Below are 20,068 nucleotides of genomic sequence, written 5' to 3'. Positions count from 1 at the left end.
ATATATTCAATATAAAGTTTTACGGAGTTAATAAAAGTCATCATGTATTGAATAAAGACTTTTTATGACTTATAAAAAGTCTATAAAATTTTTGTGGTACTTAATTATGACTTTTTGTGTGTCTAAAAATTTCAGGTGTATTTAAAATTTTATTCATTGTAAGGATCTAAAAATTCTTGGATTTTGATGGACTTTTAGTGTTTTTATGGTAAATTTGTTGTCATCATATCAAATTCAACCTCCCCACTAAGATTTTGATGGATTTCATTGTTTCTCAATTTTCTAATGATAAACTTCATTGCCCACCATAATGCAATGACTATTATTATTACTGAAAATATGACTTTAGTCCCTGAAACTTATTTTTCTCCACATAAAACCCGACATAAGTTTTTTACTGGAATAAAACCTATTGACTAGATTCCACATCAGCAAATTTATTAATTATATTTAACTTTACACATTTAAAAAATTTCAATGCCCAAAACACCCCTATTTGAATGTTTGATTTACACAATTAATTCCATACAAATTGTAAGGGAGAATTAATGATTTTACAAAAATAAAAAAATAATAAATTCATTGCATAATATATAATAACAATAAATCATGCCTAATAAATGTAGTAATACATGCTTAGTTAAGTCAATAAAATTATATTGTACATATAAATGTTGGTAAATTATTTCACACACACACATATATATATAACAACAACAAAAAATGTGCATGATATACATAAAAATTCATGCAAAATAATTTACCTACATAATAAAGCAAACCCAAATATATGCAGAATAATATACCTACATAAAAAAATGTTATTATTTTATTCAATACTAGTTTACCTATTATTTGTACATATAATAATAAAATGTGCCCAATATATATGATGATACAGACAAAATAAAATACCCACATAATGAAGAAATGTTATTTGATTCAAAATTAATTTACTTGCAAAATAAAGCAATTGTATTTCCACTTCCACAACCATCTCGCCAACACTGCCTTACCGTGACCACACCTCCACCCCCACAACCACTACAATGCCAACACCGCCTTAACGTGACCACTCCTCCACCCCTACAACCACCACTATCACCATTGCCACCACCACCATCACTTCCATGAGTATCGTCGCCAACCATATTATAACTAGCATTGACACCACCATCATCATGACGGCCACCTCTACTATCGTCATCACCACCCCATCCCCTAAACCCACATCCCTACTCCTCCACCACCCCCAACAACCCTGCCACCACAATTAGCACCCCTATTGTGATCGCCGCCACTAAAGGCATCAACTTTACTACCAGCTTCTTGTTGATAATCACAACTGACACTTCCACCACTATCATTGCCACCCCCACCTCATAAAACTACTTTGTCATGGTCATCATCTCCATCTCAATAGTAAAAACATAAAAAATAATAATGCTTATTAATAAATTGGTCATTAAAAAGTCCATGACAATCCATTGAATTCTAAAATGTTCTAGCATTAAACTCTCTAAAATTATGGTAAAGTTTATCATTCAAATTCTTTTTTACAAAGTAAAAGTCTATGAAGTTTTAAAACGTTTATAATAGTCAAGTTGAATTTTAGTATAGTGATCATGCTTCTTTTTTTTTTTTTTTTTTTTTTTATCAATTGGGTTGTATTAATGGCATAAAGCATTTAGTTTGTAAATGGTTTGAAACCAAAACCAAAACCGTTTAAAACCGAACCGAACCGCAACTAAATGATTTGGTTACATTTTGCTATTAAAACATATGTAACCTGTAGGGATATTTTTATCAATTAACTTCATGGGGCTGGCAAGAATCAAATTGGCTCTAAGATAAACCGCCTGAGTCAATATGACTCCAAAATTGGGGGTTAATATAGCCCCAATTCTGTAATTCCCTCCACAAGCATTTGAAAAATTAATATTTAAATAATTAATATGAATCACACACTCACTTGCTGACTTGCAAAAAATATCTGGACTCACTGTAAACGAAAGACTAGATTTTTGCATAATTTCTATGCATGATACTTTTCATTCCATAAAACTTAAAAACAACATAAAATACACAATTTTCTACCCAAATCTGAACTCATTACACTCCACCCTCTTCACTTAATGCCAATGTAGATGCTAGCAATCAATTTTCACTTCAATCCTTCAACAACTCTCGACAAAATCAAACTTGAATCTAACTTCACTCTTTCTGTTCATGACCTGATTCTAATGCTGCTACAAAAAAAATGTCTTTTGCCTTTGTACAAATTGATTCCAGCAATCTCTAGGAAATAAATTGACAAATATACATCTCCACAAGACGGGCGCCTGGCATGTTTTAATGAAGGTGGTAGATTCCAACAGTTAAGAGAGAATCTAGGTGGTAAAAATTAAAAATTGAAAGTTTAGGTGGTATTGGTGCACATGCTTGCAAGCTCAGGTGGTACTTGTGCAAAATCCCCATTAGTGTAATATAGCACATTTTCTCATCCAATCAAATTTTATGGGGTGTACTGTATGTGGAGTTTGAGGGAATTTGCTTGACTCTGAAATCTAGGTGCACTCAAAATAGAGTTTTAGTGAGCCAATAAAAGTCATCACGTATTGAATCGAGTTTTGATGGACTTTTAGTGCTTTTATGGTAAATTTTTTGCCATCATAACAAATTCAACCTCTACTCCTAAGATATTGATCGATTTCATTATTTCTCAATTCTCTAATGATAAACTTCACTGCCCACCACTATGCAATAACTATTATTATTACCACTTCCACCACCATCTCGCCAACACCACCTTACCATGACCACTCCTCCACTCCTACAAGCACCACTGTCACCATCTCCACCACCACCGTCACTACTATGAGCATCATTGCCAATTCTACTATGACCACTACCGACACCACCATCACCGTGACCACCGCCTCTACCATCGTCATCACCACCCAATCACCAAACCCATATCCTTACTCCTCCACCACCCCAACAACACCTCGCCACCACAATCAACACCCATATTATGATTAACGCCACTAAAGACACCAACTTTACTACCACCATCTTGCTGATCATCACCACGTGACACTTCCCCCACTATCGTTGTCACCACCACCTCATAAGACTACTTTGTCATGGTCATCATCACCATTTCAATAGTAAAAACTTAGAAAAAATAAAGCTTATCAATAAATTGGTCATTAAAAGTCTATGACAACTAGAATTCTAAAAAGTTCTAGCACTAAACTCTCTAAAATTCTGGTAAAGTCCATCATTTAACTCATTCTTTTCCACAAAAGTAAATCATTAAAGTCTATGAGGTTTTAAAACGTTTATAATAGTCAGTAAAAGTCTACTTAAATCTGTGAATTTATAAAACTCAACAAAAGTCGATATAAATCTTAATAAACTACACCCCCTTAGTCACATAAGTGTCATTGTTCAACAATTATGTGCCACGTGTTATAAAAAAAAAGGGAAAACTAATGAAAATGGCTTGAAAACTTTGAGTTTTAACGATAAAGACAAAATAAAGGGTAAGGTGAATAGTATCAGAATTGACTTTTTAGTGTAAAAATGTGGTTTTTCGTTAAAATGAATAGTACCGAGAGTTTTTCATTAAAGTTTCCTAAAAAAAGTGCATTATTTGTCTAATAGACAATGGCACGTTATAAACTATGACATGAAAGAATCTCTTATCAATATGAAGGAGTTTTTATGTGCATGTACCTTCATATGGCATCAAACTGACTTGGATAAGTCCAACTTATGGTGGGTGAAACCAAATACAAGGGGGTTTGTTGTTTCTATGAGTAGTGCCACACAACACAATCACGTGTTATGGGAGAAAGCAACTTACATTCCATCAATATATTGTCATTGTAGCGTCTTGTGCCAATGATATAATTTTATGTGAAAAAAAACTTACATATTGCGTTTTATTCTTGACATGAAACACTACAATAACTATGTACTCATGTCATATAAGTCATTCTTAACTCGGGTGTTTAATGGTAGAATTTCTCTTTAAGGTGACAAGGTAGCATAACCAAATCCACATTGTTTATTGCACACTGAGAAAAGATTGTAGAAAACATGGAGTAGGTAAGATGTATTGTGTTAAGGGAAGTTTGAGAATCAGAGGGTGAGGATTATTGGATGGAGAGTTTTTCTCATTGAGTCCGATTGATAAAATGAAGGGCCTTGATTCACGGATTCAATCTGATTAAAAGGTTCGATGTATACCAAACTGAAAGCACACATATGCTTCCAAGCAAGCTTATAAAAGTGATTATGAACACTCTTTCACTATCATTTTATAAATAAATAAAAGTACACATCTAAACTAACAATAAGTTTTTCCAATAAGATTTTACTGGATACATGCCGTTCGTGAACCATTGGTTTACGAGTTGTGCTAGTTTGTGAGCACTTGATGCATATTGAGTCATTGAGTTGTGTTAGCTTTCACGTTTCGGACTAAATGTTGATCAGTAATTCATGTTTAACATGTCCATACAGACAAACACTACTTGAATTATATTCACTCATTCATAAACTACTTCACTGTAACCTTCCTTTTCTTACTACTTAATTTATGAAAATAATTTCTTTCTTTGTCAATAAGTTATAATTACAAATGAAGGGGGATATTTCTATTCATTTAAGAAAAAACTTAATGGAATTGGTCATTAGGATTTGGAGAGTTGAATTTCTCTAATCTTATGTGCATCTTAGAATATATGGTCCTAAGCCGTCGGATTAGAACATGATTTCAACAGGGCGTGGTTTGTGCGTATAAGTTGGGCACAGGTCAAAATCTTTTGAAGGACGGACCAGGCAATCAGATGGCCAATGTTGCTCCCAACGATTGACCCAAAAGAGACGGCAAAGTTTCCCATACTTATTTAGAAAGAGTTAAATAGATTGAGTTCATCGTCACGGTGACATTACATTCGTATAACAAGATATCATGTGGTAAGATAACTCAATCAAATTATTGTATTGAAACGTCATCGTAGTGGTGTACCCGTTCATGTTGTACAAATTAGATCTAACAGGGCCCATAGCTAACAAAAAATTAATTAAATAAAAGAGACCACATGGCACCAAATGAGTCCAATTCATGAGATACCCACTATGCATCATGGAACTGTATAATTCTGTCTTCTTTATTTTTCACAAAAAATCGAAATTAATTAAATAAAAGTATGTTTTTTTTGAGAAAATTAAATAAAAGTATTAAACAAGAAAATAAAAATAAAAAGAGGGAGACTTTTCTGAAATAAACCGGAAATTTCCCTTTTATGCGGTAGTGCTTTTGCATTTTGGGTTCTGTAGATTACATTCTGTGACCACCAGAAACAGTAACAGTTGACAGCTTCTACATCACCGTCGGATTACAAAAATTAAGCCACGTGGCTAACATCTGACGGGGCCCTCATTTAACATTTTGCCCTAAATTTAAGGTGAGAGGTTACTGTTGTGATTACCAATGGTAGTGTGACAGGTTATTTTGGAATTTACTATCTTGTATAATAAAGAAACATACTAATATCATCAGCATCATGTCATCGCAATTCACAAACACATAAAATACCAAAAAATTGAGTACAAAATAAAAATCGAAGCGGAATGGTTTTTGATTTCACAATTTTTACCTTTCGCTTTTAATTTTGTTTTCTATTCTCTCTTGATGTAATTCATTTCTCAAACAAAAAGCGAAAGAAATGGAATGAGGAAGAAAATAAAATGTCAAACAGACTCTTTTTGTTTCTTTATTTTTTCGTTTTTTTTTCTTATTGGCTACCGCTTATCTTTTTCCTTATTTTTTCTTATTAATTTTATTTCTCTAGTCAAATTGTTTTTCAAATTTTGTGTGGAAGCAAAGATTTTTATGGCTGTAGTCAACAGGAAATATGCAATAATAATATGTCTTTACTTTTACCCCTCATATCACAACAATTACTGGTTAAAAATAATTAAAACAAAAAGATTTAATTCCTCCTTTTTTTTTTAACTGGTAATAAAAAGGTTGAAGAAATCTTTCAATGTCCAAAAACAAAAAAAAAAAAAAAAAAAAAAATTTAAGCAAAGAAAAGAAAGCTCAACATTTACTTCATATACAATACAACAACACAAACACACAACTCAACCTCTCTTTCCTCTCTCTCTCTCTCTTTCTCTCTCTCTCACATTTCATCTTCCCTTTTCACAACCATTTATGAGATTCCTGTAATGATCTTTTCTCTTCCATTGGATTGTACAGATTCCCAGCTAAAACCCCATCTAAAAAATCCCTGAATTTTCCTTGTTTTCCATATTTTCTGTGAATTTTTGGGACTAAAAGACATAAAACTCTTCTGGGTCTTTTGGCTTTTGCTTTCTTCTGCAATCTCTCTCTGGGTTTGCTGCAGAAAAGCTCACTGGTATTGTATGCCACCAAAAAAAAGTTGGAGAGAATAATCATCTTATTTTTGTACAAATTTTGATTATTTTTCACTTTTTAGCCCAATAAATTTCCTCTTTTTTTTCTTTCTGTAAAATTTGGTTGAATTTAGTATTTTTTTGAGTTGAGTAAAAGAGAGAGAGACATGGGCAAGCAAGGACCTTGCTATCACTGTGGAGTCACAAGTGAGTTCTTGTTTCTCCATTTTTTCTTTTTGCTCTTTTAATTTTGAGCACTGAAAAAAAATTGGGTTTCATTTCAATTGTTGTTCGGAGCATATATTTTGTAACTGGTTGTTATGCACAGAAATGAATTGGAATCACAGAATAGAAGAGATTAACTTTGCGAAAGCGTGACGAAAAGTGAAAACCTGTTTTGTTTGCCTATGAATTCACTACTTCCAGCATCCTTGTTTATTTGAATTTGCTGTACTGGGTTGAGCTTGATTGTGTTCAATGACATTTTTCAACCCTTTACTTATTTTGATTGGGTTTTGACTCTCACTCGAATTTCGACATGTCCTGCAATGCATATTGAGTTTGTAATCTGTTGTGTAATGAGGAACTATAGAGTAATGTCTGATTTTGTATACTTGCTCATTGCTCTTGAGGTCCTTATGATCCCAAAAATACCCAGTCAGAGCAAATACTTGTGTCTGTAAAATGATTCAGATGTCAACGAATGTACGTTTAGCAATGCCCATGTTTCAGTTTGTTTATCCATTCCGTAAGTTAGCGACAGTGTTGTTTCCCACACTCCTTGTTAACCATGTTTCCAACTATGTAGTAATTGCATTGCTTCTCTAGCTTTCGGTCAAGTTTCCTGTGTAATTGTTCAAAAATGTTCTACAATGCGCTATTTTGTGGAGTCAATCTATTTGAATGCTACTTGTTCTCAAGTTTAAACCTTGAAACTGATAAGTTGCACTTGAAATTATATGTATTGTAATAGAGTTAGTTTCCAGTTGAAGTTGCACCATTCCTTGTCATTCCCGAACGTTTTTGTACCATTTTCTGAACTTAGTTTGTAGTGCATTTGTTGCAAGTGTAGTCGCTGTGACTTCCAAGATTCTTATCTCTTCAAAATTCAACTCCAACAACTCTATTCCGCCTAATAAAATGAATCGTCATCCATGTTTTTTTTTTCTTTCTGAAATGCCATTATCTTTTCTCTGTGACTAAAATCTTTGTTTAGTGTCTTCTATGGTTTAACTTGTAAGGTTCGTGTTCAGTCTTGTCATGTATAATCAGTAGTGTAAACAAGGGCAGTAGCTTTATCATTTTTTGTAGAAGTGAATTTCAGGGCTACTACTCGTACTGAGCACAGGGAAAGGGTGGTGTTGATTGTTGAACGTTACACACTTGTTGTGCCTTGATTAGCCTTTTGAAATTCTGCCAGTATAACTAAAACAGGGTAGCCTTCATTTGTCCGTGGTCACTATCTGTCGTTTGTGAATTATTTAAAGCAATTTGTGTGTGCGTGTTTTTTTTTTTTTTTTTTATCCGTTACATAGATACGACAATTAACTTGGAATAGATATGCTTCGAGAGTAATGGCAAGTGGCAACGAGTAGTTTTTCCATTTTAAGAGAAATAATTAGGCTCATTCAAATATATTTAGCTGCTTTACATCCTGTTTTCATCTGCATTAAGTAATTTTCTGCGCGTTGAATGCTGACAACCGGGCATTGAAACAGGCACTCCTCTTTGGCGCAATGGACCACCCGACAAGCCAGTACTTTGCAATGCTTGTGGATCTCGATGGAGGACTAAGGGAACACTAGTAAATTACACTCCTCTACACGCTCGAGCAGAACCTGATGATATTGAAGATCACAGAGTTTCTAGGGTGAAGAGCATATCTGTAAACAAAAACAAAGAAATAAAACTGGTTAAAAGAAAGCAGAATCCTGAGAGTATGGTGATTGGAGGAGTTAATTCTGATTATTCCCATGGTTTCCGAAAGATAATTGAAGAAGATAAAAGTAATAGATCCAGTTCTGGGTCTGCCGTGTCTAACTCTGAGAGCTGCGCACAATTTGGCAGTGGAGATGCTAGTGATTTGACAGGTTGGATACTTTTGACAGTTAATATTCAATTAAAGATGTTTGAACTTTCCTCTGATTTTTCTATCTATGAAAAATTAGCCTACTTCGATCTTATTAGATTTAAGGTGACAATTACCGAGAACGTGAAAGAAGGATGAAACTCATGCCCAATGTAGTAGATTTTAGTGGTAGAGCACTCGCACGTCCATGATCAGAGATCAACCTTATCCTCCTTTCTAATTAGGCCTCCTTTGAACCACTAAAAGAAAATATTCACTGGTCAAGTGATTTCAGAATCTCTTATTCAGGCAGTTGGCCGCCAATACTTTGTGCACATTGAATTATTTCTAGGATTGGCCTCCAATCCTTCATGAAATTATCTCTCATAACGTAACCTAATAATTCTTAACTGTTCTTAATCGTTTGAGTGATCTTTTCCAGGTCCTGCGCAGTCGATGGTATGGGACTCAATGGTACCTTCTAGGAAAAGGACCTGTATAGGCCGTCTTAAGCCATCTCCTGTGGAAAAGCTCACAAAGGATCTGTATACTATTTTACATGAACAACAGTCTTCCTGCTTCTCCGGGTCTTCTGAAGAGGATCTGCTTTTTGAGAGTGAAACGCCAATGGTTTCTGTTGAGATAGGCCATGGAAGTGTTCTGATTAGGCATCCCAACTCAATAGCACGAGAAGAGGAATCTGAAGCTAGCTCGATCTCGGTTGATAATAAACAGTGCCTTGCAAATGAGGTTTATTCCCGTTCTGCAACCCTTTTTGTACATAATAATAAGGGTGTCAATATGGCCAGTACTGTATCTGGAAGGATGAATAATGTTGCAGGACAAGGAATGCAACATGAACCACTGAAAAGGTAATACTCTCCTGTACTATTTAACAGACTTTGATATGTGTTTTTGTCAATTATATGTCAAAAGGACAAACATGAGTGATATTGCTCAACTACAATGCTTTGTACATGTTGATAGGTGTTTGTAATTATCAAGCTCTGAAAGAAATTTAGGACTTTTGGTTAAGCAACTACCTTAGAAACACAAAGTAACCGACCTTTTTGCGAGTCATGGATCATTTTTAAGTATCTAGTGGTAGCAGGATGGAAATACGGCTTTTTCTGTGATAAATTTGTATATGAAGTATCTGCATGCAGTTAAAAGTAGCAGATACTTTGGAGAAAGAAAGGTGATGTAAAATCGATTTCTCACACCGTAACTAATACTGTTATCGTTTGGATTTGCAGGGATAAGTCTCAACTTGACAACTTTCAAATCTTGGGAAACCATAATTCACCACTGCGTCATGTAGATTTAAATGTAAGTTGAATTGTATGTTACAAAAGAAAGCAGTTCCCTCAAATTCCTTTGTTTTTTGTTACTAAAGAGTAATAAGCCTCATGACAATATTCGCCGTTAAATTTATGTACCCCATATCATATCTCAACAAGTTAATGAAAGCTTAGTGATGTGACTTGTTCCATGTATGTGTAAATTTTCATCCTAACCAGTATTGTGATTTATCAAACATGTTTAGGTTGTAAAACTTACAACTATTTTCCTCTTGGCAACAGCGTCTGGAGTTTCTATTATATTTTCAAGCTCGTAATTCATCTGTTTGAATAGTTGTCCTTCGTTCAATTTTGAGCCCTTATATAGTTTCAGTCCTTGTTTGGTGCAGGATATTTTAACTTTTGAAGAGTTTACGAGGCAATTGACAAATGAGGAACAACAGCAATTACTGAAGCATCTACCTCCAGTTGATGTTGTTAAATTTCCTTATAGGTTAGAAACCTTCTTGTATGATTTAGTAGCATATTTTGTGGTTAACCACTGAAGATCGAAATCCACAAATAGTTTACAAGTATAGCAGTGAACCATATATTATTCCAAAAGAAATTTATCAATGCATGTGACATTGCAAGCTTCATATGGGCTTCCAGATCCCTAAAATATGAACTATCCCATGGTACATGATTAAATCATCACCACATGCTTAAATTAAATTTAATTACTTGTGGAATGTCATTATGGTATGTTTTTGGGACAGATTAGCTACCGAGTTGAAATTTATATTTGAAAATTTAAGAAGTTAGACATATTGACATAATAAACGACATTCATGGTGGTTTGTTTGTTTTTAGTATGTGCAGCCTCAAAAGCATGTTTGATAGCCCTCAATTCAGAGAAAACTTGACTTCCTTTCAGCAATTGCTAGCAGAAGGCGTGTTTGATATCTCCTTCCCGGGGGTAAAAACCGAAGACTGTAAGACTTTGAAAAGGCTTGCATTGTCCAATTCTCCAAAATCTAAATGGGTTGAACGCTATCATCTTCTCAAGGTTTGAGCTTTTCTGAAATTTGAATATCATTACAAAGGAATTTCAAAGTGAATTTACAATAGTTGCTATCTATTGTTTTCCACAGAAATGTAAAACTAGCTCTGGAAAGTCTGTTGTTTCTGGGCTTAACATGGCATCTAGTAATCTTCGACATGTCAAGAGACTGTGGGACAACGAGACTCAAAGTTTCCCAGGTTAGCTGAAAGTTCTCTTTTCTTATATTTAGTTGAATGGTGGAATTCTTGCCTCTATATCTCTTTTCGATACATAAACATTACATAAGATCAAACAAAAGTTAACATCTTAGTAACATAACATTTGCAAGAGATTGTCTACCATGTTTTTAAATTTCCCTTGTTTCTATGCACTCATTTCTTGGGAGGACTGCTGGAATACACAATCCTGAGTTTCACTTTCATTAAACTTCTATAGTTATCATTACGGGGGTTTTGTATTTTTCATGTGCACGAAGTATCATGGGTCCATAAAGTGCTGCTGAACTCTTGGAACTAATTCCAACGAAGGCATGTTTTATAAGATAACAATCGTAGTGTATTAGGGTTCAATAACGCACTTATGCTCACTCCTGTACATTGAATGAACTAAAATGGTACGAAACCTCTCATACTCACATAGCCATGTGCTCGAAGAGCAACTTCACCACTATCTGTACATGCAATTTTCATCATTTTGAAAAATTAGAACTATTCTTAACTATCTTGCATATTTCAGATGCAAAGATTATGAAAAGCCCCAAAAGGATAATTATGAAGGGTAGCTATGAAAACAAGGATCCCATGGACTACGATGGAGGTTCTTGCTTTAGTCCAAAAAGCCTATTTGCATTGCCTACTGATGGGGGTTCTTTCCTAATGGATTCTATGAATTTTGTTGACGAGAGTTCTGACCAGGATCTCCTCCTTGATGTTCCGTCCAATGGCTCTTTTGCCCAAGCAGAGCTCCTTCACCCAGCCATGAGTTTTGGTGCCCCACAGGCAAGCACTAGTAGTAGCTCGATATACCCACATGTACTCCATCCCTGACAAGTTTGGATATGTCATATGCTATGTTGATGAATACAACTATGTAGGAACCGTACACCTTCGGCCAAAAGCCATGACAGGGTTCATGTATTTTGAATGGTCAAGACATGAATGAGGTTCGATGGTTGCTCTCTTTTGCCCCTTCAACTCTTTGAACCTGAAACTCTTAAGGGATGAAATTTGGGTGGGTTTTTTTTGTATAGGTTGACAAACAGGTTGTAATATAACTTATATTGCACAACTGCTAAGTTCCTTAGTTTTTGTATGAATTCTCCACTTTTTTTTTTTTTTTTTTTTTTTTTGGTAATAAGTTAGATGCTATTTTGGTGGCTTTGGTTGTTGTTGCTTATTAGCGTTGCTGATTGAACAAAAAAAAGAAAAAGGGTGAGAGAAAACAAATAACTTTGCGTGGTGCATGTAAAAGGAGTGGACATTTTGCCGGCTTTTATGCCTTTTTCGAATTGTACAATTTTGTTGACTTACACGTTTACGATAAGGTTTTTTTCGTTATCCAACAATTCACTCCACTAAGGTTTGTTAGTTTGCTACTATTCTTAAAGGTTTAAGGGAAGAAACGTTCATGTCATAAGATAGGCATCGAAAATATACAACCGGGAATAACTAAGAAAATTCCAAACTTTGGAAAATTACGATGTGTGACCAAACTTAGCAATATCAAACAAATAGTGCATATTCCAAAACATATGTCAATTCTTTCCAAAAGATGAACCTTTCCAAATTGTGCAACTTCAAAGGAAGAAGACATGGCAAATTTGGCCTTTTAAATAGAAGAAAAGACCAAGAAGGTGAGACATACATGCAATACAAGGAGATGCAAGCCAATACACAAGCAAGATGTTCATACAAAAATGGTTCCATGCGCCCAATGATACACTATACATGAGCAAGATGTTCACACAAAAAGGTTCCACACTTACGACTTCCAAAAGTCCTACCTCAGTTGCCATGCTTCTGTTCTTCAAGGTTGGCCACCTTGTTCAAATCCGAACCCGCCTTTCGGCCACCACACCGGTTGGGGAAAAGTCATGCCTCTGCGCCTACTTATCTCCAAAAAACTACATTTGCCAATCTCATTGTTACCATTATCATCACCGTTTTTCAGAAGTTTCAACACATCCAATATAGACACCTCCTCCTTCCCCTCCTTGCCGTCCATCGCACTCGACCCTGTCTGCCCACTGATCGATGGAGGCAGCTTCCGCCGCATCCACAGCTTGTCCATTCGGCGCAACTCCTCAATAGTCACATTAGGTATCCTCTTCATTATGTCTTCTATGCTTTCCTCTTCCTCACCGTCCGATTCAGATTCTTCGACACAACTCTCACTCTCGTCTTCAGAAGAGTCCAGCTTCCTCACCTCCAATTCTTTCTCGCTCGACTTCTCATTGGCGCCGTCAATTTCAAGACTTTTGCCTGAATTACAGCCGTGACTGTGCGGAACCGTCGCCTGAAACTCCGATTTCCTCAAATCGTCCTCGGAAACCCTCAATTTCTTCAACGGCGACTCCAATTGACCGCGTTCCGAAGCCAATTCTGCTATGAAACCCGTAACCTCGATCGTTTCCGCCTCAGAAAATCCTAGATCCGTGTCCCGCCCCAAATCAACCACACCCGCAGCCGCACCGGCGGGGCCATCTGTAAAACCATCACCGGAGGGGACGGCCACGCCGCGACCGTCTCCGGCATCCTCGTACGGACGATCGTCATCATCGTCGCTCCGATCGACTTCCGCCAGCGGGGTTATACCATCTGAGGCCGGTGGATGCGAGTCTTGGGGCGGGGTCTGGAAGACGTCTTGGAACGCTCTGTTGTTGCTGGTGCTGCCACTGCAGATGGGATCTTCGTCGTCCGAGGTCTCTGGAGGCGAGACCATAATGATTGCGGTGGAGATGACGTCATCAGCGGAGTTCAAGTCAGACGACGAGTCGTCCGGAAACTGGAAGGAATCGTCGTTGTCGTACATGAGGCCGCCTTTCTTTGGGGTGGGTTCGTTCGTCTTCACTCCTGTCATTTTAAAGGGTCTGGAATTTTTCATTTTTATTTATTTTTAAATTTAATATTTGAAGGGTTTTGGTTTAGGAGATTCCCGCCAAAGTTCTGATCGACGGTGGAGGATGACTGATGAGATGGGTTTAGGCGGGTTCACTTTTGGATATTTAAATGTGGCGGACGCTTTAATGCTTAAAGAACGATCTATTTAGGGGACGCAGTAAGTTTGGAATTTAGAGTATTTTAAAATACTATTTATAGCTGACAAATTTTAATGGATTTTATAATTTTATATGGATTTTAACGGATTTATATAAATTTTTGTAATAAATTTCTACAGATTTGTATGAACTTCTTTTATGAATTACATAGGATTTTAAAAGATTTTATAACACCAAAAGAATATATAACAGTGGATATCATACTAGTCCGGACTTCAACAACAACTCAACTCTCTCCAACAAGTTTGAGATATGATGCTTCAATGTCTTGGAAAGATGGGAAATATATTAGAGATGAAATAATAGCCATGCATGTCTTCTTGTTAATAAATTTCTAGGCCTTAAGGTATCGTTTGGTATGCAGACGGGACGGGACGGGACGGGACAGGACGGGACAGGACGGAACGGAACGGAGCGGGAGCAAAGATGCCCTCGGATGGAAACAAGGAGGAAGAAGAAGGAGACGGAGAGGTTATAGTTTTGTGTTCCACGGATGTGGAACGAGTCGTTCCAGGGGGGGTGAGGTGGAACGAAAATTCACCCAAAACTCGTCCCGTGGAATAGCTCGTTCCACCCGTTTTAGGCGCACCAAACGTGGGACGGAACATCTTGTCCCACTCTGTTCCGTCATATCCCACGTACCAAACGGTACTTAATGGAACATGGCATTGATAGTTCTTCTCACGATAGAAACTAGATTGGTTAAGTAAAGTTGGTTATGATGACAAGCAAGGCAATTCACATGAAATCGAAGCTAAGGCTAGTAAAACAATTAGAAAGTTAATGTCAAAATGCATGAACCCAAATTATGCAGATTGGATTACACTTGGACTTGAACTTCTATAACCTATTGTTGATCCGAAAAACTACCAAGCCTACGTGGCACGCATGCCGAGTAATTAATAAGCTAACTACATCATTTGGTTGTGTGTAGGGCGTGCCAACTCATCGACCAAGTTTGGCTGGGGAGTAAAATACGTTGATGTGGTGTTGGGCGCGCTGCTGACTTTTTGATCTTACGACTACGGCCGAGGAAGGACATGTCTCGACCTTCGGGTTCCAAAACCTGAAGACAAGGCTGCTAGTTATGCGAAATTCAATTTCAAATTTGGCTTTTAATGTGCCGAATGTAGTAACTTGGTAACACCTCACTTCGCCGAGAAGGCTAATAAGATGACCTCTACCAATGAGGATGATGCGAGAATTATACGCACACAAATTAAACCCTCTTTTCGTCAAATTGTAGTATATGTATAAGTAGGGATCGTTCTGGACCGGGGATTAGGAGGGATTGTTAACCACTTGGATTTGACTCAAAAACGTAAAATAACAATATGAAACACTATACTAGACTCAAAGAATGCAAAACTAAACTTTAAAACACTAAAACAAACCAAAAGACTCAAAACAACACAAACACACTCAAATCTGCCTAAAAACCACTTTCTGGGCAGATTTGAGCACAAACACAAATTTGGACGAAATTAAGTAATAACTTGACTCAAGAACGTAAAAACACAATATAAAACACTAAACTAACTCAAAGAATGTAAAACTAAACACTTAAAACATTAAAACAAACCAAAAGACTCAAACATCACCCAAAACACTCAAAACTGCCTTAAAATCACTTTCTGGGCAGTTTTGAGCACTTTGGTGAATTTGGACGAAATTGGGAAATAAAATGAATCAAAACACTTATAAACATAAACTAAGACACTTTCTAACTAAATTGGACAATAAAGTAAAGGGGGATTGAGTTTTATACGAAATTAAATAAAATGTACAGATTCGAATTAAAACAGATAGTATATATGAATGTGATGAAATGAATGGATGAATGCTAGCTAGAAAGTTCTTCTCCACACATGTTACACTTGCATAATAAAATGATTTCCAATTGCATTTCAATAAACCATGAATTCTCAACACCCCAAGTTAACCGTGATGCACTAATTAACCTTCAAATCTTCCTAACGTTATTGAATTGGATGGGTTAGCGCATACAACAATTCAAAACATTCCCCACAAGTCCCCTACATGATTGCATAATAGAGATACAAGCAAGAATCATTACGCTCTATGAAAATTATAAGTGTTGACGAGGCATTCGTTACTATGGAATACGCATGAAACTTATGCCAAGAATTCGTTTAACGCGATTGTTTATAAGCAACCTCCACTACTTGTGAATATAAGTTCGTAACTATTAGGTGAAACTCACTTATATTCTAGCGTCATATTCATGCATAAAAATTAAGCGTGCACTCTCAATAAACATACATAAATAAGTTATCAATCAAACGGTTAAACAAATTGAATCACAACTTATGAAACGCAATTAGAAGTAATCAAATCAAAATGCAAGCATAAACATATATTTTGAATTTCCTCATAACTTTGAAATCAAAGAAACACCTAAACATTCCAACAACTCAAACTTGAATTGTATGAACGTTTAGGCACTCTTATCTTCCTCTTCGTTGTAGCACAAGGTCTAGGGATAGTTTGATGGTGTGAATGGTTTGGGGAGTGGTGGAAATGGAAGGATGGTGTTTGGATTGTAAGGGAGACTCACGGCACAAAGATGGTTTGATTTCTGCAATGGATGAGTTTCTGAAATGGAAGTGTGTATGAGAATGAATGCAATGGATGCTTATTTATAGGTGAAATGGGGGGAACATGACAGCTAGGTTGCATGTGCTAATGCTTGTGTGTGCATGTGAAATCTGCCAAGATGCATGTGATTAAAGGGTGGAATGAATGGAATGCAATCTGAAATGCATGTGAATTAAAACTAGAGTGATGATGATGAATGCATGTGCAAAGGAAGTGGATTTTCTGCAAATGCAAGGTGAATGTGCATGGCTGAAAATGCATGTGAAAGCATGTGAATTAAATGGATGTGAGTGGAAATGTGGCTGCAATGATGAAGTGAATGCATGTGAAATGAATGAAATGCAATCTGAAATGGGATAGCATGTGGGTGAATGTGTGGCTGCAATGATGAAGTGAATGCATGTGTTGAATGATTAAAGTGCATGTGCAATGTTTTAAAGGATGGAATGATGGAGGAACAAGTGCATGTGAATGCATGGTGATAGCATGTGCACGGTTTTGGTTGGAATGATGGCAGATTGTGAAAACATGTGAATGCATGTGTTTGATGAATGATAAGTGGTGAATGATATGATAAGTGATAAGTGGTGAATGATAAGATAAGTGATAAGTGGTGAATGATAAGTTAAGTGATAAGTGATGAATGATAAGTGGTGAATGATAAGTGATATGATATGTGATTATGATAAGTAATGGGAGCATGTGAGAGAATGAATAATGAATGCATGTGTATGGTTTTGGGAGAAAGGTGGAGATGCACGGCATAAGGGAATTGGAAAGGTTTAAATGTCCTAAAACTAAAGGGAACAAAGTTCCAACACTTTGGTCTTCAATTTCGTCCAACATTTTGGCGCCAAGCATAAGCTATCCATCCTTAGCCCAAAAGTGCTCCAAAAGTCTCCAAAATGCATCTTTTTGCTCCTTTAGCCCTTTGGACCTACAAACACACGAAAATAGCTTAAAGGACTAAAATAACTAAAGAAACATAACGTAAATGCACGAGAACAAGCCATTTAAGTCGCATGAACAAGCCATTTAATGTCAAAATGCATGAACCCAAATTATGCAGATTGGATTACACTTGGACTTGAACTTCTATAACCTATTGTTGATCCGAAAAACTACCAAGCCTACGTGGCACGCATGCCGAGTAATTAATAAGCTAACTACATCATTTGGTTGTGTGTAGGGCGTGCCAACTCATCGACCAAGTTTGGCTGGGGAGTAAAATACGTTGATGTGGTGTTGGGCGCGCTGCTGACTTTTTGATCTTACGACTACGGGCGAGGAAGGAACATGTCTCGACCTTCGGGTTCCAAAGCCTGAAGACAAGGCTGCTAGTTATGCGAAATTCAATTTCAAATTTGGCTTTTAATGTGCCGAATGTAGTAACTTGGTAACACCTCACTTCGCCGAGAAGGCTAATAAGATGACCTCTACCAATGAGGACTCAAAAATCCTTGTTGACCAAGACTTGGATAAATAACCAGTCGACCTTGAAGAAGTGCTGTCTATCTAAACTGAAGGTGCTCCTCGGTCGGCTGATTCTACGACTCCAGTGCTGTCTATCCGAACTGAAGATGTCGCCGGTTGCCTTCACAGTGCTGTTTATCCAAACTGAAGATGTGTTGGCATGAACAAAGGGGAAGAGGATAAAATATCAAAGGTTGTGGAGAAGCTTTGCACGGGGCAATTTGTGTGTTGATTTGAAGGGGGCCTTTTATGATGTGCATCGCTTTGTATTTATAGAGCTGATGTACTTGCTTGGCGCGGCCTGAATGATAAATAGAGCATTTCAATTGCACATGAAGACTTTGTAATGGAATGTTATGAGAAATAAAATGATGACTATATGCAAATCTGGACGACAAATGGGGACTCTGCATGCTAATCCATTTCATTCCAACTTTGACTTATCTTTTATCCCATCACTGAATTAGTTGGACAATCACACACAGTTCTATTCACTTCCCAAAATAATCACCTTACTTTTCTCAATGCCCATATGCCCCACATGTTGCAGATGCCTATCCAATTTGCTACTGGAATTCATCTCATCTGCAAGTTACCTATACATGCATGAAGACCATGCATCCCAACAATTCTGATCGACCCCCATGGTGCTCCAATCCGATGACAAGAATCCCAAACCCATTTGAATCGCACTGCTTGCTTGGAGATATCATTTGCATCCTATTATCCCATTTCAATCCTTTATCCAAAGAATAATAACGAATAATGAATAACAACATGCTAGCATGCGTGATCTTAGGCCTGGTTAGGTGACCTTGGTATCACAAATGTGATTGCATTCGAACACCTTGATATTTTACTCATGCAACGATCTAGAACTCTACTCATTCAACAGTCTCGATTACTTAGACTGATGGTGTAATTTTGGGTCCAAACTAGGGGTGGGCATGGGCCAGGCCGGGCCCAAATTTGGAGGGATCGGATCGGACCTGCTTAAAAAGGAAACAGGTGGGGCCGGGCCGGGCGTTGCAAATCTGATCATTGGAACCGAACCTAACCCGACCCATTTGAAACTAGCCGGTTCGGGCCGGGTACACGGGTCCTCTGTTTTTTTTTTCCCACCTAAACCCTTTGTTGGCAGCGCCGCAGTCCAATTTCCTTTGCTTGTCGACTTTTGAGTAAGATGACGACGACGACGACGGTGACGATGATGATCGATGATCGGACCGCGATGATGAGGACAACGCTGAGTTTTGAACCGGCAGAGACACCACCCAACACCTGCTAGCCATTCAATCCACCATCATAGAAAACCCCTAAATCAGTAACCTTAGGCCCTAAAACAACACAATAGATGCCACGCCCCAACCTCGAAATCACAACACATCAAGAACAACCCAGAAAATCTTAGATAGAAAAGAGGTAGCCTCACTTGAGTTCTAAGAGCTTAAAGCTCTCGGACTCCATGGAAGAACACCTCACAGTGCTCCAATGGTGCATGCAAAACCACCATATAATTCCTTGTGTCCCATAAGTCTCGAAAGTAGAAGTTTAGGGGTTTGATTTGGACAAAAATGGCGTGGGTGATGGTGGTCTCCTTCTCGAAGCTTAGAGAGAGAGTTCAAATGTTACAGAGAAAGAGTGAGGCTGATTGCAGACATAAGGGAAAAATGGTGTGGGTCACGGGTAAGGGAAAGTAACTTGACTTGGGGGCGAGTGAACAAACTACTAATAATGAGAATAGGGAGAAACGGGCCCAGCTGGGGCCCCGTTTTCTCAGGCCTTTGCACCTGCCCCATTTTGTCTTTACAAATTTAAGACCCGTCCCGAACCGCATAGAACCAACT

The 20,068-nt window shown here is 37.3% G+C and overlaps 1 protein-coding gene across 2 annotated transcripts; it reads left to right on the top strand.

Annotated features, from left to right (window-relative positions):
- The first annotated feature begins 6,148 nt into the window (after positions 1 to 6,148).
- LOC103960316 (GATA transcription factor 26) lies at positions 6,149 to 12,163 on the top strand. 2 transcript variants are annotated; one of them, XM_009372772.3, is made up of 8 exons: positions 6,149 to 6,645; positions 8,157 to 8,528; positions 8,949 to 9,378; positions 9,763 to 9,835; positions 10,197 to 10,300; positions 10,669 to 10,855; positions 10,941 to 11,049; positions 11,588 to 12,163. In XM_009372772.3, exons 1-8 carry the CDS (start codon positions 6,606 to 6,608, stop codon positions 11,896 to 11,898), a joined length of 1,626 nt encoding a protein of 541 aa, XP_009371047.2. In that variant the 5' UTR covers positions 6,149 to 6,605; the 3' UTR covers positions 11,899 to 12,163. The 2 variants fall into 2 exon arrangements, with proteins under 2 accessions (XP_009371047.2, XP_018506172.2); XM_018650656.2 differs by having other exon boundaries at positions 6,150 to 6,645; positions 10,660 to 10,855.
- Positions 12,164 to 20,068: the final 7,905 nt, after the last annotated feature.

Source organism: the organism of the source record quoted next, unplaced genomic scaffold, assembly GCF_019419815.1.
Source record: "Pyrus x bretschneideri cultivar Hongxiangsu unplaced genomic scaffold, Pyrus_bretschneideri_v1 Contig34, whole genome shotgun sequence".
NCBI lineage: Eukaryota > Viridiplantae > Streptophyta > Magnoliopsida > Rosales > Rosaceae > Pyrus > Pyrus x bretschneideri.
The sequence above is the reverse complement of the archived record's forward strand: the minus strand, read 5'-3'. Positions and strand labels throughout refer to the sequence as shown.

What these genes read in the sequence shown, in the direction of transcription:
- LOC103960316 (XM_018650656.2), top strand. Translation starts at nt 6,606, where the DNA reads ATGGGCAAGCAAGGACCTTGCTATCACTGTGGAGTCACAA. An exon ending in CTATCACTGTGGAGTCACAA is followed by an intron (nt 6,646 to 8,156) that starts GTGAGTTCTTGT and finishes GCATTGAAACAG; the next exon opens with GCACTCCTCTTTGGCGCAAT. An exon ending in AGATGCTAGTGATTTGACAG is followed by an intron (nt 8,529 to 8,948) that starts GTTGGATACTTT and finishes GATCTTTTCCAG; the next exon opens with GTCCTGCGCAGTCGATGGTA.